General features: G+C 49.1%; 1 protein-coding gene across 1 annotated transcript in view; it reads left to right on the forward strand.

Moving 5' to 3' along the window:
* Nucleotides 1-14,953, forward strand: part of NAV2 (neuron navigator 2) — a 295,960-nt gene that overhangs the window by 201,383 nt on the left and 79,624 nt on the right. Inside the window, exon 11 of the mRNA XM_006146897.3 lies at nt 8,322-8,460. Within this exon, the coding sequence (XP_006146959.1) occupies nt 8,322-8,460 (139 nt within the window). The remainder of the gene's footprint in view (nt 1-8,321; nt 8,461-14,953) is intronic.

Consider the following 14,953-nt stretch of genomic DNA (forward strand, 5'->3'; position numbering starts at 1 on the left):
AGAGAGGGCAGCCAGAGACAGAGGTGTCGCGCGCGTGTGTGTGTGTGTGTGTGTGTGTGTGTGTGTGTGTGTATTTAATGTTTTTGCCACAGGGCACATGTGCTGGCAGACAGAGACAGAGGGAAAGTGAGAAATCACACCCTGGAGGGTGGCCATGCCATAATCCCTTGTCCTCCATTCCCTTCCTGGGATTTTGGGCACACACACACATGCATGCGCCTAGGGTGTGAGCCCCCTGAGCTGCCAGATTCAGGACTTGATCTGTGGTTGCCTAGCACCTTAACCACCCTCCCCACCTACTGGGCAATTGCTTTGTGGTTTTATTTCAAGTGCTGGCATCATCTTTGGTGTGGAAAAACCTAATACACATGATAGGTGTTCATTAAGATGTGTTACAATGAACACACAGATGAGGTAGTTGAACATTCTTAGATCTGTGTTTAAATCCCAGCTTCAACATTTCTTAACTTATATGACCCTCAGTCTTGTTCTCCCCAAATCAATCTCATCTCTAAAATGGGTACAGAAGGAACATCTATCTCATGGCACCTGGGAGCGAATACGTTAAGTGACAACAGGGCCTGACACACAGTCAGCTCTGGCCAAGTTTTTATTATTATTTTTATCATTGAGTTGTGAGGATTAAATGAAATGCATGGGATACAGATTAGCTGGGGGCCTGGCACAGCGTTAAACTTAGTAAAGTGGACTCTTTACTATTATCACTCCCAGATAAATTATAAAAGGCACGTGGGCGGATGGGTCCTGCTAGATTCTTTGAAGGTGGATTTTCATGAAAGGCCTCAGCAGTGGTTAGAGGAGTTGATAGAGCTCCTAAGAAAACCTCCTGGGGTGGCAATAGTTAACATACCTGTTTGGTGGGAAATGTAGGTAGGCTAGACCTTTTCCCTTCCCCAGGGGTGATTGCTATGCCTATGCTGGGCTTGCTCACTCATCCACACCAAAGGATCTCATTCCGCTTGGGCCCTGGGGTTTCACTGGAACAATTGTCTTGAACAGTAGCCAGAAAACAAGTTCCACCAGTCTGGGCTTTTTGCAACTGAATGCAGCTGTCTGGCGGGGGCAAGGGGCCACATTCCGGGCTCTGCTGTGATTCTGGAGCCCAACTGGAAAATCTAGCAGGTAAGGCCTGGCACCCCTGGTGGTGGCTCTGTTGTGAGCATTGTCACCAAGGGACAGGGGTGCCCACTGTGTGTGGGGGGGAAACAGGACCCTTGCTTTTCAGAATCATGTGTTAGCACTTATCTCTGCTAACTGGCTCTGGTTTTATGAGTGAGCAAAGAAGAAATCATATGTATCTACCATCTGATTTTTTTAACATCATTTAGCAGGTCTTTCTCTTGAATAAACAACTTTTTTCAGAGTTCATTCAAAAAAGTGTCATGATGGATCCTTCAGTAAGTGCCCCGAGTCTCTGGCTGAAACCATAGCATGTGAATCTCGGTGGAAAATCTGTTGAATCATCCTTCTAACCTTGGGATTCTAGTTTGCCTTTTTACTTCATAAGCGATGAAGTTGTAAGTCAAATAGCACGTCATTTCTGGACCAGTAGAGATTCTGCTACTTTTACATACTGCTCTGGAAGAGCTTGATATTAAAACTGGGCTCAAATTGGATGTGGTTTCTCAGGGGTCCTGGTGACGTCGGCGTACCTTCGTTCTATGGAATGCTCGCTCCCACAACAGCGGGCAGAGCAGGAAGTGTGCAGAGCTGGAATAATTTATGATGCCTCCACCTGCATTTTTCATAGCAGATAGCTTGTATTTGTGCTGTGAAAATTGTGCTCTAAGCCCTCGGAGTGGTATTTGAATTCCTGACATGGTGATGTCAGCATCCCTTCTAAGATCCTGAAACTGGATCTGCTGGTTTTATAGGCCCTTCTCTTTTGGAATGGATTTTCCGGTCACTTATATCGAGTCTTTTCCTTTCACATCTGTATTCTTCTAAGAGCTAGAAGACAAGCACAGAGACTTCTGGTTCAATGCCCTTGCTGGCTGGGATGGGTCTCCTCCTGGTGTGCTTAGTTGCCCACTGCGAATGGAGGAGGCACTGTTGTGATGAGACTGGTTGGCAGACGGATTTCGAAACCGACCTCATCTGTGTATATGCCGCTGTGTGCACCGTCTTTCTGGTGAGCAGGAAGGCTGCTGCAGAGTTACTGTACTCCGGTTTGAATCCCATCCTTCTGATACGCTCTGGGTCCTAAGCCCTTGTTTCATCCAGGGTGGGGAAAGGGGATGGAATAGTACATGCAGTGTGTCCAGTACAGGGCCTGGCATGTCTGGTCACATTGCCAGCAGTGACAGTATTAGGGAAGACGACAGCCTGTTTCTTTGTGGAAACAAACAGCGTGGTTTGATGCAGGTTTTCTACTGGGAACTGGGTTTACAATACCAGGGTTTGCAGGTTCAAATTGCAGGGCCCAGCAGGTAGTGTGTGTGAATTAAAAAGCTCACATGGGAATTGGGTCATATGAGAGAGCACATCTGTGTCTCAAGGGCAGGTACTACTTAGGGCCAGCTAATTGTCTTGTCTTGGATGTGTAAGGTACTGGCACCTATTTCAAATATTTCAAAGACTCTGTGGGTTTTTAAAAATAATAATTTGAGGGTAAAATCAGCAATGGAGGAGCCCAGAGATTAGGAAATTGAGTCACCTGCTTGGCAGCTCCTCCCTCGGTGAGGCCCGCCGGGGGACCTGTTTTCCCTGTATCTGAGTACGTGAGAGCCTGACTGTGGATTGAGCCGAAGCTCCAGGATGGTGGTTAGATGCTGGGGATGGTGTAGTCCAGTTCTTCTTCACGTGGATGACGGGCCTGGAGAGGAATGATTACCTGAACTCTCATAGACTTTGTTCTGAGCGAGGCTGCAGGAGGCTGCAGGAAGTTCCTCGGTCTCTAGGCGCCCTCTAGGCGCTTTGGGGCCAAGGAGAGCACAGCCCAGCAGAGAGCTTTGGTGGGCCTGGGCTTTGGAACAAGGCTGGGATATCTCCTTGGGCTGGAGGAGATGGGGAAGGCTGTAGAGATGAGGGTGCCCTCTGCTCCTCACCCTGTTTACATGTTCCTTTGAGACTGAGCATGGTTCTTGTCTGTCACATCCATCACTGTGCAGTCAAGGGCAGGCTGGATGCACAGTCATCTCTCAGTCCCGGAACCTTGCGAGGCACCTGTGCAGAGAGAGAGAGTCGACCCTAAGCCCTGGCTCAGGGTCCAAAAATGTTGGGTTTACAGATCTTAAAGAAGAATACATATTCGGTGGGATTCCTTCTACTGACCCTTTGGCTAAAAGTAGATGAAGGTCATTTCTAATCTGGTCACTTTTAACCCCAGTTAAAAACGTGCCGTTATCTGACTTGACCAGCACTGAGCTTCTCACCAAGGAGAGCACTGGGCCGCAGCTGTGGTCCGGCTAGAAAATGATACTTCTGTGTCCATTGGTCTAGTAAGGAATGGAAGCCTCTTGCCCTTTCTATAGATTTCTCAGCCAAAGACTTTGTCAGGCTTATCTGTGATACACTGTTTCAGAATTTTAAAAAGTTTAGAGAGATGGGAAAACCAGCCAGCTCTGGGTTGCACATCCCTTTTTGTTTCCCCAGGATTGACCCCGGGTGGTTCTGCTGCTTTCTTGAGGCTACCAAACAATGCAGTGTCCTATTTTAGGGCAATTTTGGAGCAACTTTTTAAGTCTTACATGTGAACCAAAGGTGAACTGGAATGATAAAAACTACTGAGAAGAGAAGATGCCGTCTTGAGCTCATTGTTTTTCTGGTCATTCATTCATATAAAAATCACTTATTCATTCATAAAATGAATCTGCTTTCATATTTTTGTGAGTATTTTGTGCCCAAAAATAACTTCTTGAGAATTGATTTGGAGAGCCAGCAGGTGGAGTGGTGGTTAAGGCACTAGACTCCCATATGGATGACTGTGGTTCAAATCCTGGACCTGGCAGCTTGCTTTTCTCACTCTCTCTCCCCTCCACTGTCTTATCTGTCTCTAGTGACTGTGAGTGCCCTGTACAAATTTTAAAAATAATAATAAAAATAAATAATTCTTTATAAAAAAGAATTACTTTGGTGTGAATATTCAATTTATTGAAGTTTGAATTTATAAATCCATATATTCTTACTAACCTCATCTCTAAATCAAGCACTTTTCTATGAATTAAGATAATTTTCCTCTTGTTATTGATTAGTATTTTAATAATTCAGACTTAGATCAAATTTACAAAATTAGTACTGTTTACAGATTTGGATAATTAAATGTCCTCAAATATGTTAGGCTGCATTCATAAATTTAACATATCTGGTTTCTTAAGCACTTCAGACATCTGACTCTAGACTTAGCAGCCAAACAAGCAAAATTTTTCCAATTTAAGCAATCCTTAGAAGTCAAGTAAAGTTATAATTGTCATAAATTATTATCTTAAACATTTCAATTCCTTTTACAATCTTAAATATTTCATCTTAAGAATCTCAAATCAAAAATCAATCCTCGGTGCCAGCAGGTGGTTTGGTGGTTTAAGGGGCTGGACTCCCCTCCCACATGACCGATCGTGGTTCAAGTCCCAAACCTGGTGGCTTGCTTTCTCACATTCTCTCACACACTCTCTCTCTCTCTTTTTCTCTCTCAGTCTCTCTCACTCTGTCCCTTCTCTGGTCAAATTTAAAGAAAAAGGAAATAAAGGCAAATAAAATGTATAAAATTCTTTATAAAAATTTTTTAAAAACAATCAATACTCTTTTAAAATTGAAATCCCAAGGCTGTCAGATTCCTTAAAAGATTCTGTATTCTTTTTTTTTTTTAAACAGATTTTTTGTTTGTTGTCAAAGGTTTTAGGCAGATAGTGAGAGGTGAAGTGAGAAATGACCCCCCAGGGGAGATAGCCACCTGCCACCTCTTCTCCATTCTCCTGGAATCTTGGGCACGCACCCATGCTTGGTATGAGTTTCAACCCACTGGGTCTGTGACTCGAACCAAGTTTAGCCATGTGGGAGTATAGCAACATACCTGCTATGCCATCTGCTGGTCCTAGCTCAGTATTCTTTTAAAGGTTATAAAGGCACAGAGATTATCCCAATGATCAGAAAAGCTTTCATTTTAAATTTGACTGTTAATATTATGATTACTTCATTATCTCTCTTTATTATTGTTGTTATTTTTTAGATTTTTGCCATAGGGTATGCTTAGCAGAGAAACAGAGAGAGATGAAAGTGAGCTGGAGCTGGAGGGGGTGTGGCCCACAGAATGAACTTGACCTTGCTGCCCCGTTGCCCTGATGCTCTTGCAGCCTCAGTTTCCTCATTATGATATAGGGGTGAGGCCAGCAGGTGGCATGGTGATTAAGGGGCTGGATCCCACATGGCCAAGTCTGCAGTTCGAGTCTCAGACTCAGCAGCTTGAAAAGTACACTGTGCACATGTGTGTTTGTGCCCAAGATCCTAGGTGGAGAATGGAGGAGAAGGGATTACACGTGGCCATCCCCCCGGGGGGCGATTTCTGATTTTCCTCCTCCCTGGCAAGCACGCTCACCCATTGTCAAAAAGAAAAAGAAACAAGGCTACTAGCCATACAGAGCAGTCAGCACGAGAGTTGGCGAGTGTGTGTGCCAACCTTGGCTGGCTGGCACGGGGCGTGTACTTAGTGAATAGGATTCGTTGTGAAAGGCAGCTTGATACAGACCAGAAGGAACACAGTTCCAAAGTGAGACAGTTTCACCTTTAAACCCATTTTCAGTTGATCGACAGTAGTCAGGGTGCCTTGAGTTATTCATCTGTTCGATGAGCAGGATACTGCCTGCGATGCAGTACCGTCTGAGAACTGAGAACTGGAGAAGTATGGAATAACATTGAAAGTACCTGGAACAATGCCTACTTCTGGGTAAGCAGCTAGCTGGTATCACTAGGCAGGTCCCTGCATATATTTGTAAGGTAAGGTGGACCTGCACGTGGACAGTGACGAAAACCCTGCACAGTATGCAGGAGAGAGCTTGTGTGTGAGACTGCGTGGGAAGGCAGAGTGGCAGGCCATCTGCATGGACTGGTGTGTCTGGAAAAGGCATGAGAGAGAACTTGGGTCAGGTTGGAGGGCTGAGCGAAGGAGGCAGGATTACATGAGTAAGGCTTGTTAAGCTTCTCAGAGCCGGGGACCCTCTGGGCCCCTGTGACATCATCCATAAACCCCTCTTTCGTATTCCTCTCCCTGCCTACCCTGTCTGCTTGGGGCCCACCTTCACACACTTCCCCTGCATTCCGGCGTGATTCTCCAGGTTGGCTGGATGAAAACAGGTTTGCAGTAAGCCTTTGTCTTCCCTCTCAGCACAGCTCAGGGTGTAGAGCCAGGCGTCGTTATGATGGAATAAACTAGAATTTTGGGGGGGTGTCATTTGTGTGTTGAGATGGGGGGTGCACTCCTGGCTTTCTAAGTCTCATCCACCCAACATTCTTCAAGCATCATGCTGCCCCTTTGCAGGGCTCTTAGGAAGCATGTTGTGGACGGCCAAGTGGTAGAAGAATGTGGTTACGTTGGTCCTTTGCTGTCAGATCTGCCACTCCCAGTCATGTGACCTTGAGCCAGGGTGTCTGACCTCCCAAGCCTTGGCTTCCTCTTGGAGAAGTGGGCTGTGTCACGTCTGGTGTGCATTGAGAATCGACAGATGGAAAGATGTCTAGAAGCACCAGAAAAATGATGGCTTGGGCCAGCCTTGTGGCTAGTGGTTAAATAAACCAGATCCCACATGGTTGATTGCAGTTAGAATCCTAGCGCCAGCAGCTTGAAAATATGCCAGGCATGTATGTGTGTATGCCCCAAATCCTACAGGATGGAGAAATGCAGAAGGGATTGTGATGTGACCACATCCCATGGTGTGTGTGTGGGGGGGGTGCTTTCTCCTTTTCTCTTTCTATCTGGCAAGCACACGTGCGCCCTAGCAATTTAAATAAGTATGGAGACTCTCAAGTCAGAATGACTGAATCCAGAATCTCTCTGCTTCTCACCAGCTGTGTGATCCTGTGCAAAACATCTCATTCTTCTAAGCCTCAGTTTCTCCCCTGTACACACAGTAATACTTCGCCTTTTCTCACAAGGTCCACTAGAGCAGCACCACATTTATGCCAGAAGCTTGCTTTTGTGCCTGCTCAACTCCTCCCCATGAGTTTCGAGCAGCAAGCATTTATTAGCACCTGCTGCATACCTGTCACTCCACAGCCAAACAAATGAGAAAACGCACCAGGGTGGTGATAGGGAGTAGAGGGGTGCTCATCCCAGGAGGTGACACTTCATCTGAGACCTGAAAGATGAGAAGAAGGCAAGGGACATGTGTTCTGCAAGAGGGACACCCATGCAGAGCCTTAACGATGAGAATCATCTTAGCTTAGAAGGAATTGAAACTCTCGTGATCTGAGACTGAGCACAGAGGTGAGGCAGGGCAGGGAGACAGGACAGGGAGGCTGGACCAGAGGGTCTCGAGGACCAGTGGATGGAGCTTGGACTTCAAGAACCTGAGAAGCAACTCCGTGGGTATTAAGCCATGGAGTGACAGGGTCTGATTTATATTTCAGATCCTCCTGGCTGTTGGGGGGGAATGGGTTGCTGGAGAGAAGGGCCCACAGAAACCAGCCGGGCCATTTGCTCGTGGACTGCAGGGGCGCTCGGCAGAGTGCTGGTGGCATGTGATATGTTTTGCAAACAGAGGTTGTAGGCCACATGCTGGGTGAACATGGTGCTGTCGGGAGGTGGCAGAGGGCAAAGAGAAGCAGAGAATCTAGAATCACTGCTAAGAGACCTGACTCCAGCAGCCAGGGGCGACAGTCAGCCTAAGGGCTGAAGGCAATGAATTCTATTCCAGACCCTAGAGTTAGAGCTGCTCAGGGAGGGGACAGGATTCTGCCGACTGTAGCCGCTTTCCTTCCTTGGCATTTCATTCCAGGGCTGGGGGCAGAGAATGCATGCTGAGCTCTCCCACCACTCGGACCCCAGGACAGTCTGACGCTGGCTCTTCCCCTACATGCTCTCAGCGCCAGTCCCCAGACTCAGTGCCCCTGCTCTGCTGCGAGGCCTGGGAGGGAGCAATGGGCTTTGGAAAGTTCCGAGATGAAGCTGAGGGTAGGTGGGCCATGGTAGTGTCCCAGGTACACCAGCATTGATGGCGGCTTGGTGAAGAGTTGCATCAAAGGGGAAAAGTGTCACCTGACCTTTGTGACTCAGGCCGGGACCTTCTGGGCTGGCACGCGTTGTTCCATGTCATCGGCCTGAGCGGGGGCAGCATGAGGTTTCGGTGCTCAGCATGTGTTTGTCTTGGCAGCTGGGACGACAGCAGCTCCGTCAGCAGTGGCATCAGCGACACCATAGACAACCTCAGCACCGATGACATTAACACCAGCTCCTCCATCAGCTCCTATGCCAACACCCCTGCCTCCTCCCGCAGAAACCTGGATGTCCAGGTAAGGAAAGGGGCCCTCCCAGCAGGGAGTCTTGGGCTGTGGGAGACAGGGCCCTCTGAGGGGCAGGCTTCCCCAGGTTGATGAGGCACGGCCCAGCCTCCTGCTGCCTGGGCCTTCATCTCTGTGATCGGCCTCTCCATGCAAGGAAAGGGGATCAGGCAGCAGCAGGAGGTGGGAGATGGGCGGAGAAGACCTCTCCACACTCACTGTTGTGGCTGGGGTCGAATCACATTTCCTCGTTGGATCTCAGTAGCGTAATCTGTTTCTAAAAACAAACAAGATCGAGGCAGTGGTGCATGCTGCCAAGACACTTCTGCTATGAGGCTTAGGGCCACACAGGAGGCCTGGGTCGGTTCCTGGTCCACGTTATGCAGGCTGGGCACTGTGGCACACTCCTGTAGTCCTAGCCAGCGGGGGGCTGGGGCAGGAGGCTCCTGACAATGTATATCCCTGTCAAAAATCAACCAGTTGGGCCAGCTCCATCAGCTAGTGGCTGGGACAGCCAGATCCAATGTGGCCAACTCTGTAGTTCAAGTCCCGGAGCCAGCAGCTTGAGAAACACTGGGCACGTGTGTGTATGCCCAAAATCCCAAAAGGAGGGAGAGATGGAGGAGAAGGGATTGCGGTATGCCCACCTAGGGGTTTGCTTTCTGCTGTCCCCCTCTCTCTGTCTCTCTCTCTCTGGGTGAGGTGGGGGGACTGTCTCTCAGTCTTCCTCACATAACAAACTTATTAACTTTAAAAAACAACTGAAAATAAAGGGCATTGCTCCTGCCTGAGGGCGAAGAGATGGGGTACCCCAAGGGGAAGGTCTGTGGATTGAGAAAGTACAGTCCGGCATCTCTACTGGAGAACACCACCTAAGGTGCTGCGAGTCCAACACCTAACTAGTCCCCACCTCTTACTTTACACACTCAGATGTTCCCTTTCAAACACAGCGCAGTTTGTTCACTTCCCTCTGTTGCACTCCTTTGTCGTCAGCAGGGATTGGTCCTCGGGAGTCTTTTCTACTAGTTAGAAGAGCTAGGTGCCATCCTGATAGCTTGACCTCAGGTTGGGGCTGACCAGGACCAGAACTGGTCCACCATGGCGATGCTGGCGTTGTGGACTGGAATCTTTTTCACGATCCGCGCCTCTTCCTGTGGGGGCCGCTGTCTTCAGTGAACTCAGGAAAGTCTGTTAGATTGTGACAGTGTCCCGGGAGAACCTGGAGAGGGCCCAGCTAACGCTGCCCCCTCTTTCTTCCATAGCCCCTTCCTTTCTCAGCTGTGATCACTTCTGTACAGACAGGCACTGCTTTGGAAATCCCTTTGCTTTCCAAAGTGTCTCTTCTTTGAGGATGAAGCTAGAAAACGGCTGTGTCAGAGGGAGAGAAATGCTGTCCCCTAGGCCGTGGACTTTGACTGCCTGGTGAAACACACAGGACACCTGCAGCTGTTGCCTCTGAGATTACCCATTATTCTTTTAGCCACAATGTATCGTTATTGTTTAGGAATAGGTGGAGATCGTGGAGGTTGGTTTAAAAAAAAAAAATACCACCTAGGGCTGGCTCTGTCCTGTAGTGATTAAGCACTGTGTCTTGGGAGCAGGATCCCACATGGCCGACCACAGTTCAAATCCCAGCCCCAGTGACTTGAAAAACAAGCCATGCATATGTGCATTTGTGGCTAAAATCCTGATGAGATGGAGAGAAACGAATTGCAACATGAACATGCCCCATTCAGGGTGGGGGTGGGGGGGTTGTAAAGCTTTGGGGACCTGGTAATGTTCTTGATCATAGATACTGAGGTGGGGAACCAAGAATTTGATCTTCTGATGCTGCAAGGCAGACAAGCTATTAGAGGAACTGCAGAGAGAGTGCATTAAAGAATATCTGACTCAGTGTGGTGTCCCTTGTTCATATGCAAGGTAGAAGCAGTCTTGCTCCTTTTTTATTCTTTTTTTTATGCCAGGTGGCACATGCATGCCACATGCATGAAAGAGTGAGAAAGAGAACATGCAAGCAGGTCTGGAGCCTGGTGACACTGCAGTCCTTTTTCCTCCAGTTCCTCATTCTGTCAGAGTCCTGAGCACCTGCACACATACCTGGCATGTGTTTTTTTTCTTTTTTTGGAGAGGTTTTTGCTATAGGGCGCGTGCGCTCACCAGACAGAGAGAGACAGAGAGATAGAAAGCGAGAAATCACCCCCCAGGGGGGATGGCCACGCCGCAATCCCTTCTCCTCCATTCTCCTCTCAGGATCTTGGACACACATGCACACGCGCCCGGTGTGAGTTTTAAGCCACCGGGTTCAGGACGTGAACCGTGGTCAACTACGTGGGAGTCCAGCGACATAGCCATTACGCTAACTGCTGGTCCCACTGGCATGTTTTTTAAGCCAGAAGGACTGGGACTCGAACCCTGGTCAGCCAGTGTGGGATCTGAATTCCTGAATGCCGCCTGCTGTGCCCTGGGTCAGGCCCTCGGCTTACTCCTAAGATGCACTCTGAGCCTGCACAGTGCTGCCTCAGAGAGCTCTCCTTGTCTGTTATTCTCCTACAAGGCTGCATTGGCGTCTGTATTCCACACTGATAACATGCCTGGAAATCCCAGACCTTTGCGATTTCCTATGAGACATTGCTGGGTCTGGTTGGTGCCGAGGCTTCCCTCCTCTCTGACCTGCTCTTTGCTTTCATCTTGCAAATGTCACATCAGAGAAGGTTCAAGAATACCATACTTATGTCTTGAATCAGATCAGAACTTATTGCAGGGAACATAAAACTGGGTAGTTTTTTGCTATAAAACGACCTGAGTTTAAAATGTTAAAATAAAAACTGAAAACGTAGGCCTTAGAATAACATAAATGCATTGATGGCTATGAAGATTTCTAGTGCAGTTGTTTCTTTCCATGGCTTTTTAATGATATTCCCTTTGTTCCTAGCCAGGGAGCATCTCAAAATATTTGAATCAGCATAATTTGCAGCCTCCATCCCACTCCCCCTTATTACTGGGAGGAATGCTAAGGGCCATTACTCCTCCCTGAGCCCCTCAAGCAGTGGGAAGATTGCAGCGCACCCTTCCTCATAGCTGCCCCTCTGTGCTGTGTGCTGCTCATTCTGGTCCTGTGCAGGCTGGCTTACCCCGGTGAGTGGGCAGCACAGAGACTTCGGGCACATCATGGGGAGAGGGAGGGTAGGAGGAAGTAGATCCACGTGTCCATCGGAAAAGCCAATGGAGAACAGGTTGCCTGCCCAGGTTTTCCTATTTGGAAAGCCTGAGAGAGACAGCTAAAAGGACATCCGTCGATGAAACTATGCAGTTACTGTCTGCAAAACCCAAGGAGCAGCCTCGCGTAGCCGATTGAAAGAGGAAGAGGCAGATAGCAGAGGAGGCTCCCAGGGAATGGAGGGTCCCTTTGTCTTCGACGGAGTCTGCTTTCCTCAGGGACGTTGAGGAGCACCGAGATGCCCTCTCCAGTGCACCCTGCCCCACTGTCTGGCAACAGGCCTCTGTGCTCGCTGTCCCATGGCATGCTGGACAGTGGACTCCCTGCTTGAGGCCTGAGCCACTGGCTGACATCCTCCAGGAGAGCCAGTTAGTCCCAGGGACCCATGTGGGCCGCTGAACCAGGTTGCAGTGTCAGAACGAAGGTGGGGACTCTGAAGGGGGTGAGCTCCTCACTCTGGCATCCTCGGGTAAGCTGATCAACCTCTCCACGTCTGCCTTCTCATCCATCAAATACTGGTGATCAGACCTGTCTTGAAGGGGGAGTGTGAGAGTGTCGTGGAAGGGCTCCATCTGAACATGCCTCTGTTTGTGCCCGAGACTGGATAGCACTCGGAGGTTGGCTGGTTTCCGTTTTCCCTTCTCTTCCTTCCTCCTTTGCTCTAGGTTTCCTGTTCCTCGGCTTCCGTCCTCATTAAGGTCAGGAATTACGAGCTGACTGTGCTCTTAGTGTGTTTCGTTTGTGTTTCCGAGTAATTCATCTTTACTTTGTGGCTATTTCTCTGGGAGGCCATTGTGCCCCATGTAGTCACCTGTGCCTTTAGTCACCTGTGTCCTTGGCCACTGGGTTGCCTCAGGGAGGAACTGCTCAGACGCTGAGGTGCAGAGAAGCTCCTGTCAGGATTTTGTCTCACTTACAATGCCCACGAGTTTTGCTTTTTCTTTTTTTCTTCAGCTTACTGTAGTGCAGGTGTACTCCCTGGAGAGAGGGAAATTGAGAAATCACCCCCTCCCAGGGGAATGGCCATGCTGCAATCCCTTCCCCTTTGTTTGCCTCTTGGGATTTTGGGCACACATGCACACGCACCCTGCATGTTTTTTAAGCCACCAGGTCCGAGATTCGAACTACATAGTCAGGCACATGGGATCCAGCCACCCAGCCACCATACCACCTGGCTGGCCCCATTCTTTTTCTTCTCTCTCTTTCTTTCTTTTTTCTTTTTTTCTTTTTCTTTTTTTTTTTTTTTTTGTTATTTTGTCATAAAAAAACACAGGGAGAAAAAGATAACTCCGCGTCACTTTGGTTTGTGTTGCTCAGGGAGATAGGATTCTGAGTTACGTGCAAGGACTCCTGCCCAGGAAGCCCTGAGTGGCTCTGCAGCTCTCTGCCTATTCTCTGGGTGTTGGTGTGGATGAGGGCAGCAGCTCTGGCTGGGGTCCAGGAGGGAGCCTCTTCTGCCCACCTGTTGGGAGCTGCTGCTCTGACTTTGGACGAGTTACTTTTCCACTTTAAGCCTGTGCTTCGCTGGTCTGTGAAATATGGCTGATGATACGGGCTCCGAGCGTGAGATGAGCTGGGCGTGTGTGTGGAGAGACACGGCGCCCGCTGAGACCAGGCGGGCCATGGTGCTGACTGCGGTTGGTTCTGTTATTATCGAACTCAGGCCTCAGCCAGTTCAGCCTCTGGACCCACAGGGGATGCAGGCACAAGAAGGGAGAAGCCCAGACTCCAGAGGCTAATGACCAAGAAGCCACCAAGGCGAGTTCTCTGTCCACTCTCACGACAAAAGTGGGGTAGAAACTGAAGGTAGACGACAGGGTTCAGGGAGTCTCAGGCAGGAGCAGTGGGACCGAGAACATTGTTCGAGTCCCTCCATGTTTAGTTTATTGGGTTCCCCATTAACCGTCTACAATACCTACTCCCTGCCCTCCCCATCTCACGTGTAAAGTAACAGTCTCAGGGAAACAAAGCTGCTCCCTCCAGGGACGCGCAGCAAACAAGCGACAGCACCTCGTACTTGAACTCCTGTCCATCGGAATGCAAAGCCCACGCTCTACCCCACCTCCCCTGAGCTCCCCACTTCTCGGGATCGCCTCGGTTCTACCCTCTCGCTCTCAGAAGACTGGCCTCCCCTTTGACTTAGTTTCCTGCCTTGTCACTTGGCTGTTCAGTGACTGAGTAGACATCAGGTAGGGACAATAAGAAAGACCCTCAGGAAGGAGGTGCCATCGAGGTGGGAGCAGCTGGCACAGGCTTCGAGAGGAGAGGAGGATGAATTCAGCCTGGCCCTGTGTGACTGTCCTGTTCCACAGGACAGTCTTCTACCGGAAGCTTGGGAATGCCCTCGTTTGTTTATCCCATGGGATGCCAGGAAGGCCTGCTAAAGAGATGTGAACTTATAGCCACTGAGTGTCCCAGAGCAGATGCCCAGCTGTTCAGAGTTCGGCTGGGAAGGCTACTGCTCTGGACCGAGTTGCAGGCCGGGGTGCGTGTGATGGTTGGAGGATTATTCTTTCCAGAGGGCCAGAGCGAAGCTATGGTCCTGAGCTAGGGACATGCACTCTCTGTGTTCGTGGTCCCACCCAGAGGCTGGCCTGGAGCTGCTGAGTGGTGTGGTCAGGACAGCCTGCCTATTGGTGTGGGAGGAGAATCCCCGGGTGTGAGACGTGTATGAGGTGTTGGTGGACGTGCACAAATGTCTACATCCACGGACTTATCCCCAAGAAAGGGGGCGTGGCGTGGTTGTTAAAATATGGGCTCTGCAGGGCCAGCAGTTGGTGTGGTAGTCACAGCACTAGACTCCCACTTGGGTGGCCATGGTTCAAATCCCAGACCTGGCAGCTTGTTTTCTCACTTTCTCTGTCTCTCTGTGTCTTTCTGGTGCGTGCATTGCCCTATAGCAAAATAAAAACAATAATAATTAAATTAAATAATTATTTTAAAAATGTCTAAAATTTAAAAAGTGAGGGCTCTGCAGTGAAGACTCCCTGGAATCCTTGCATCTCTGGTTCCCCATTGTGTGATCTTGGGCAGTTTTCTTTCCCACCCACCCCAGTTTTCTCATGTAAAATTGAAGGTAGCAACTGTAACTTCTTCATAGGTTTATTTTTTCGTAAGGATGAAGTTAAGTAGTACACAGAAAGCACGTGAGCGCATGCCTGGCATGTAGTAAATGCTCAGTAATTTGAGTTGGTGCTGCTGCTGCTGCTGCTGACAACATTATAGTTTGGTGGGGGAGACAGGTATGGGAGCAGGCATCAGAAAGCAGCAACCCGACATGGCGTGTGC

The sequence above is a fragment of the Tupaia chinensis genome, unplaced genomic scaffold, assembly GCF_000334495.1.
Source record: "Tupaia chinensis unplaced genomic scaffold, TupChi_1.0 Scaffold000196_1, whole genome shotgun sequence".
In the NCBI taxonomy this organism is placed as follows: Eukaryota; Metazoa; Chordata; class Mammalia; order Scandentia; family Tupaiidae; genus Tupaia; species Tupaia belangeri.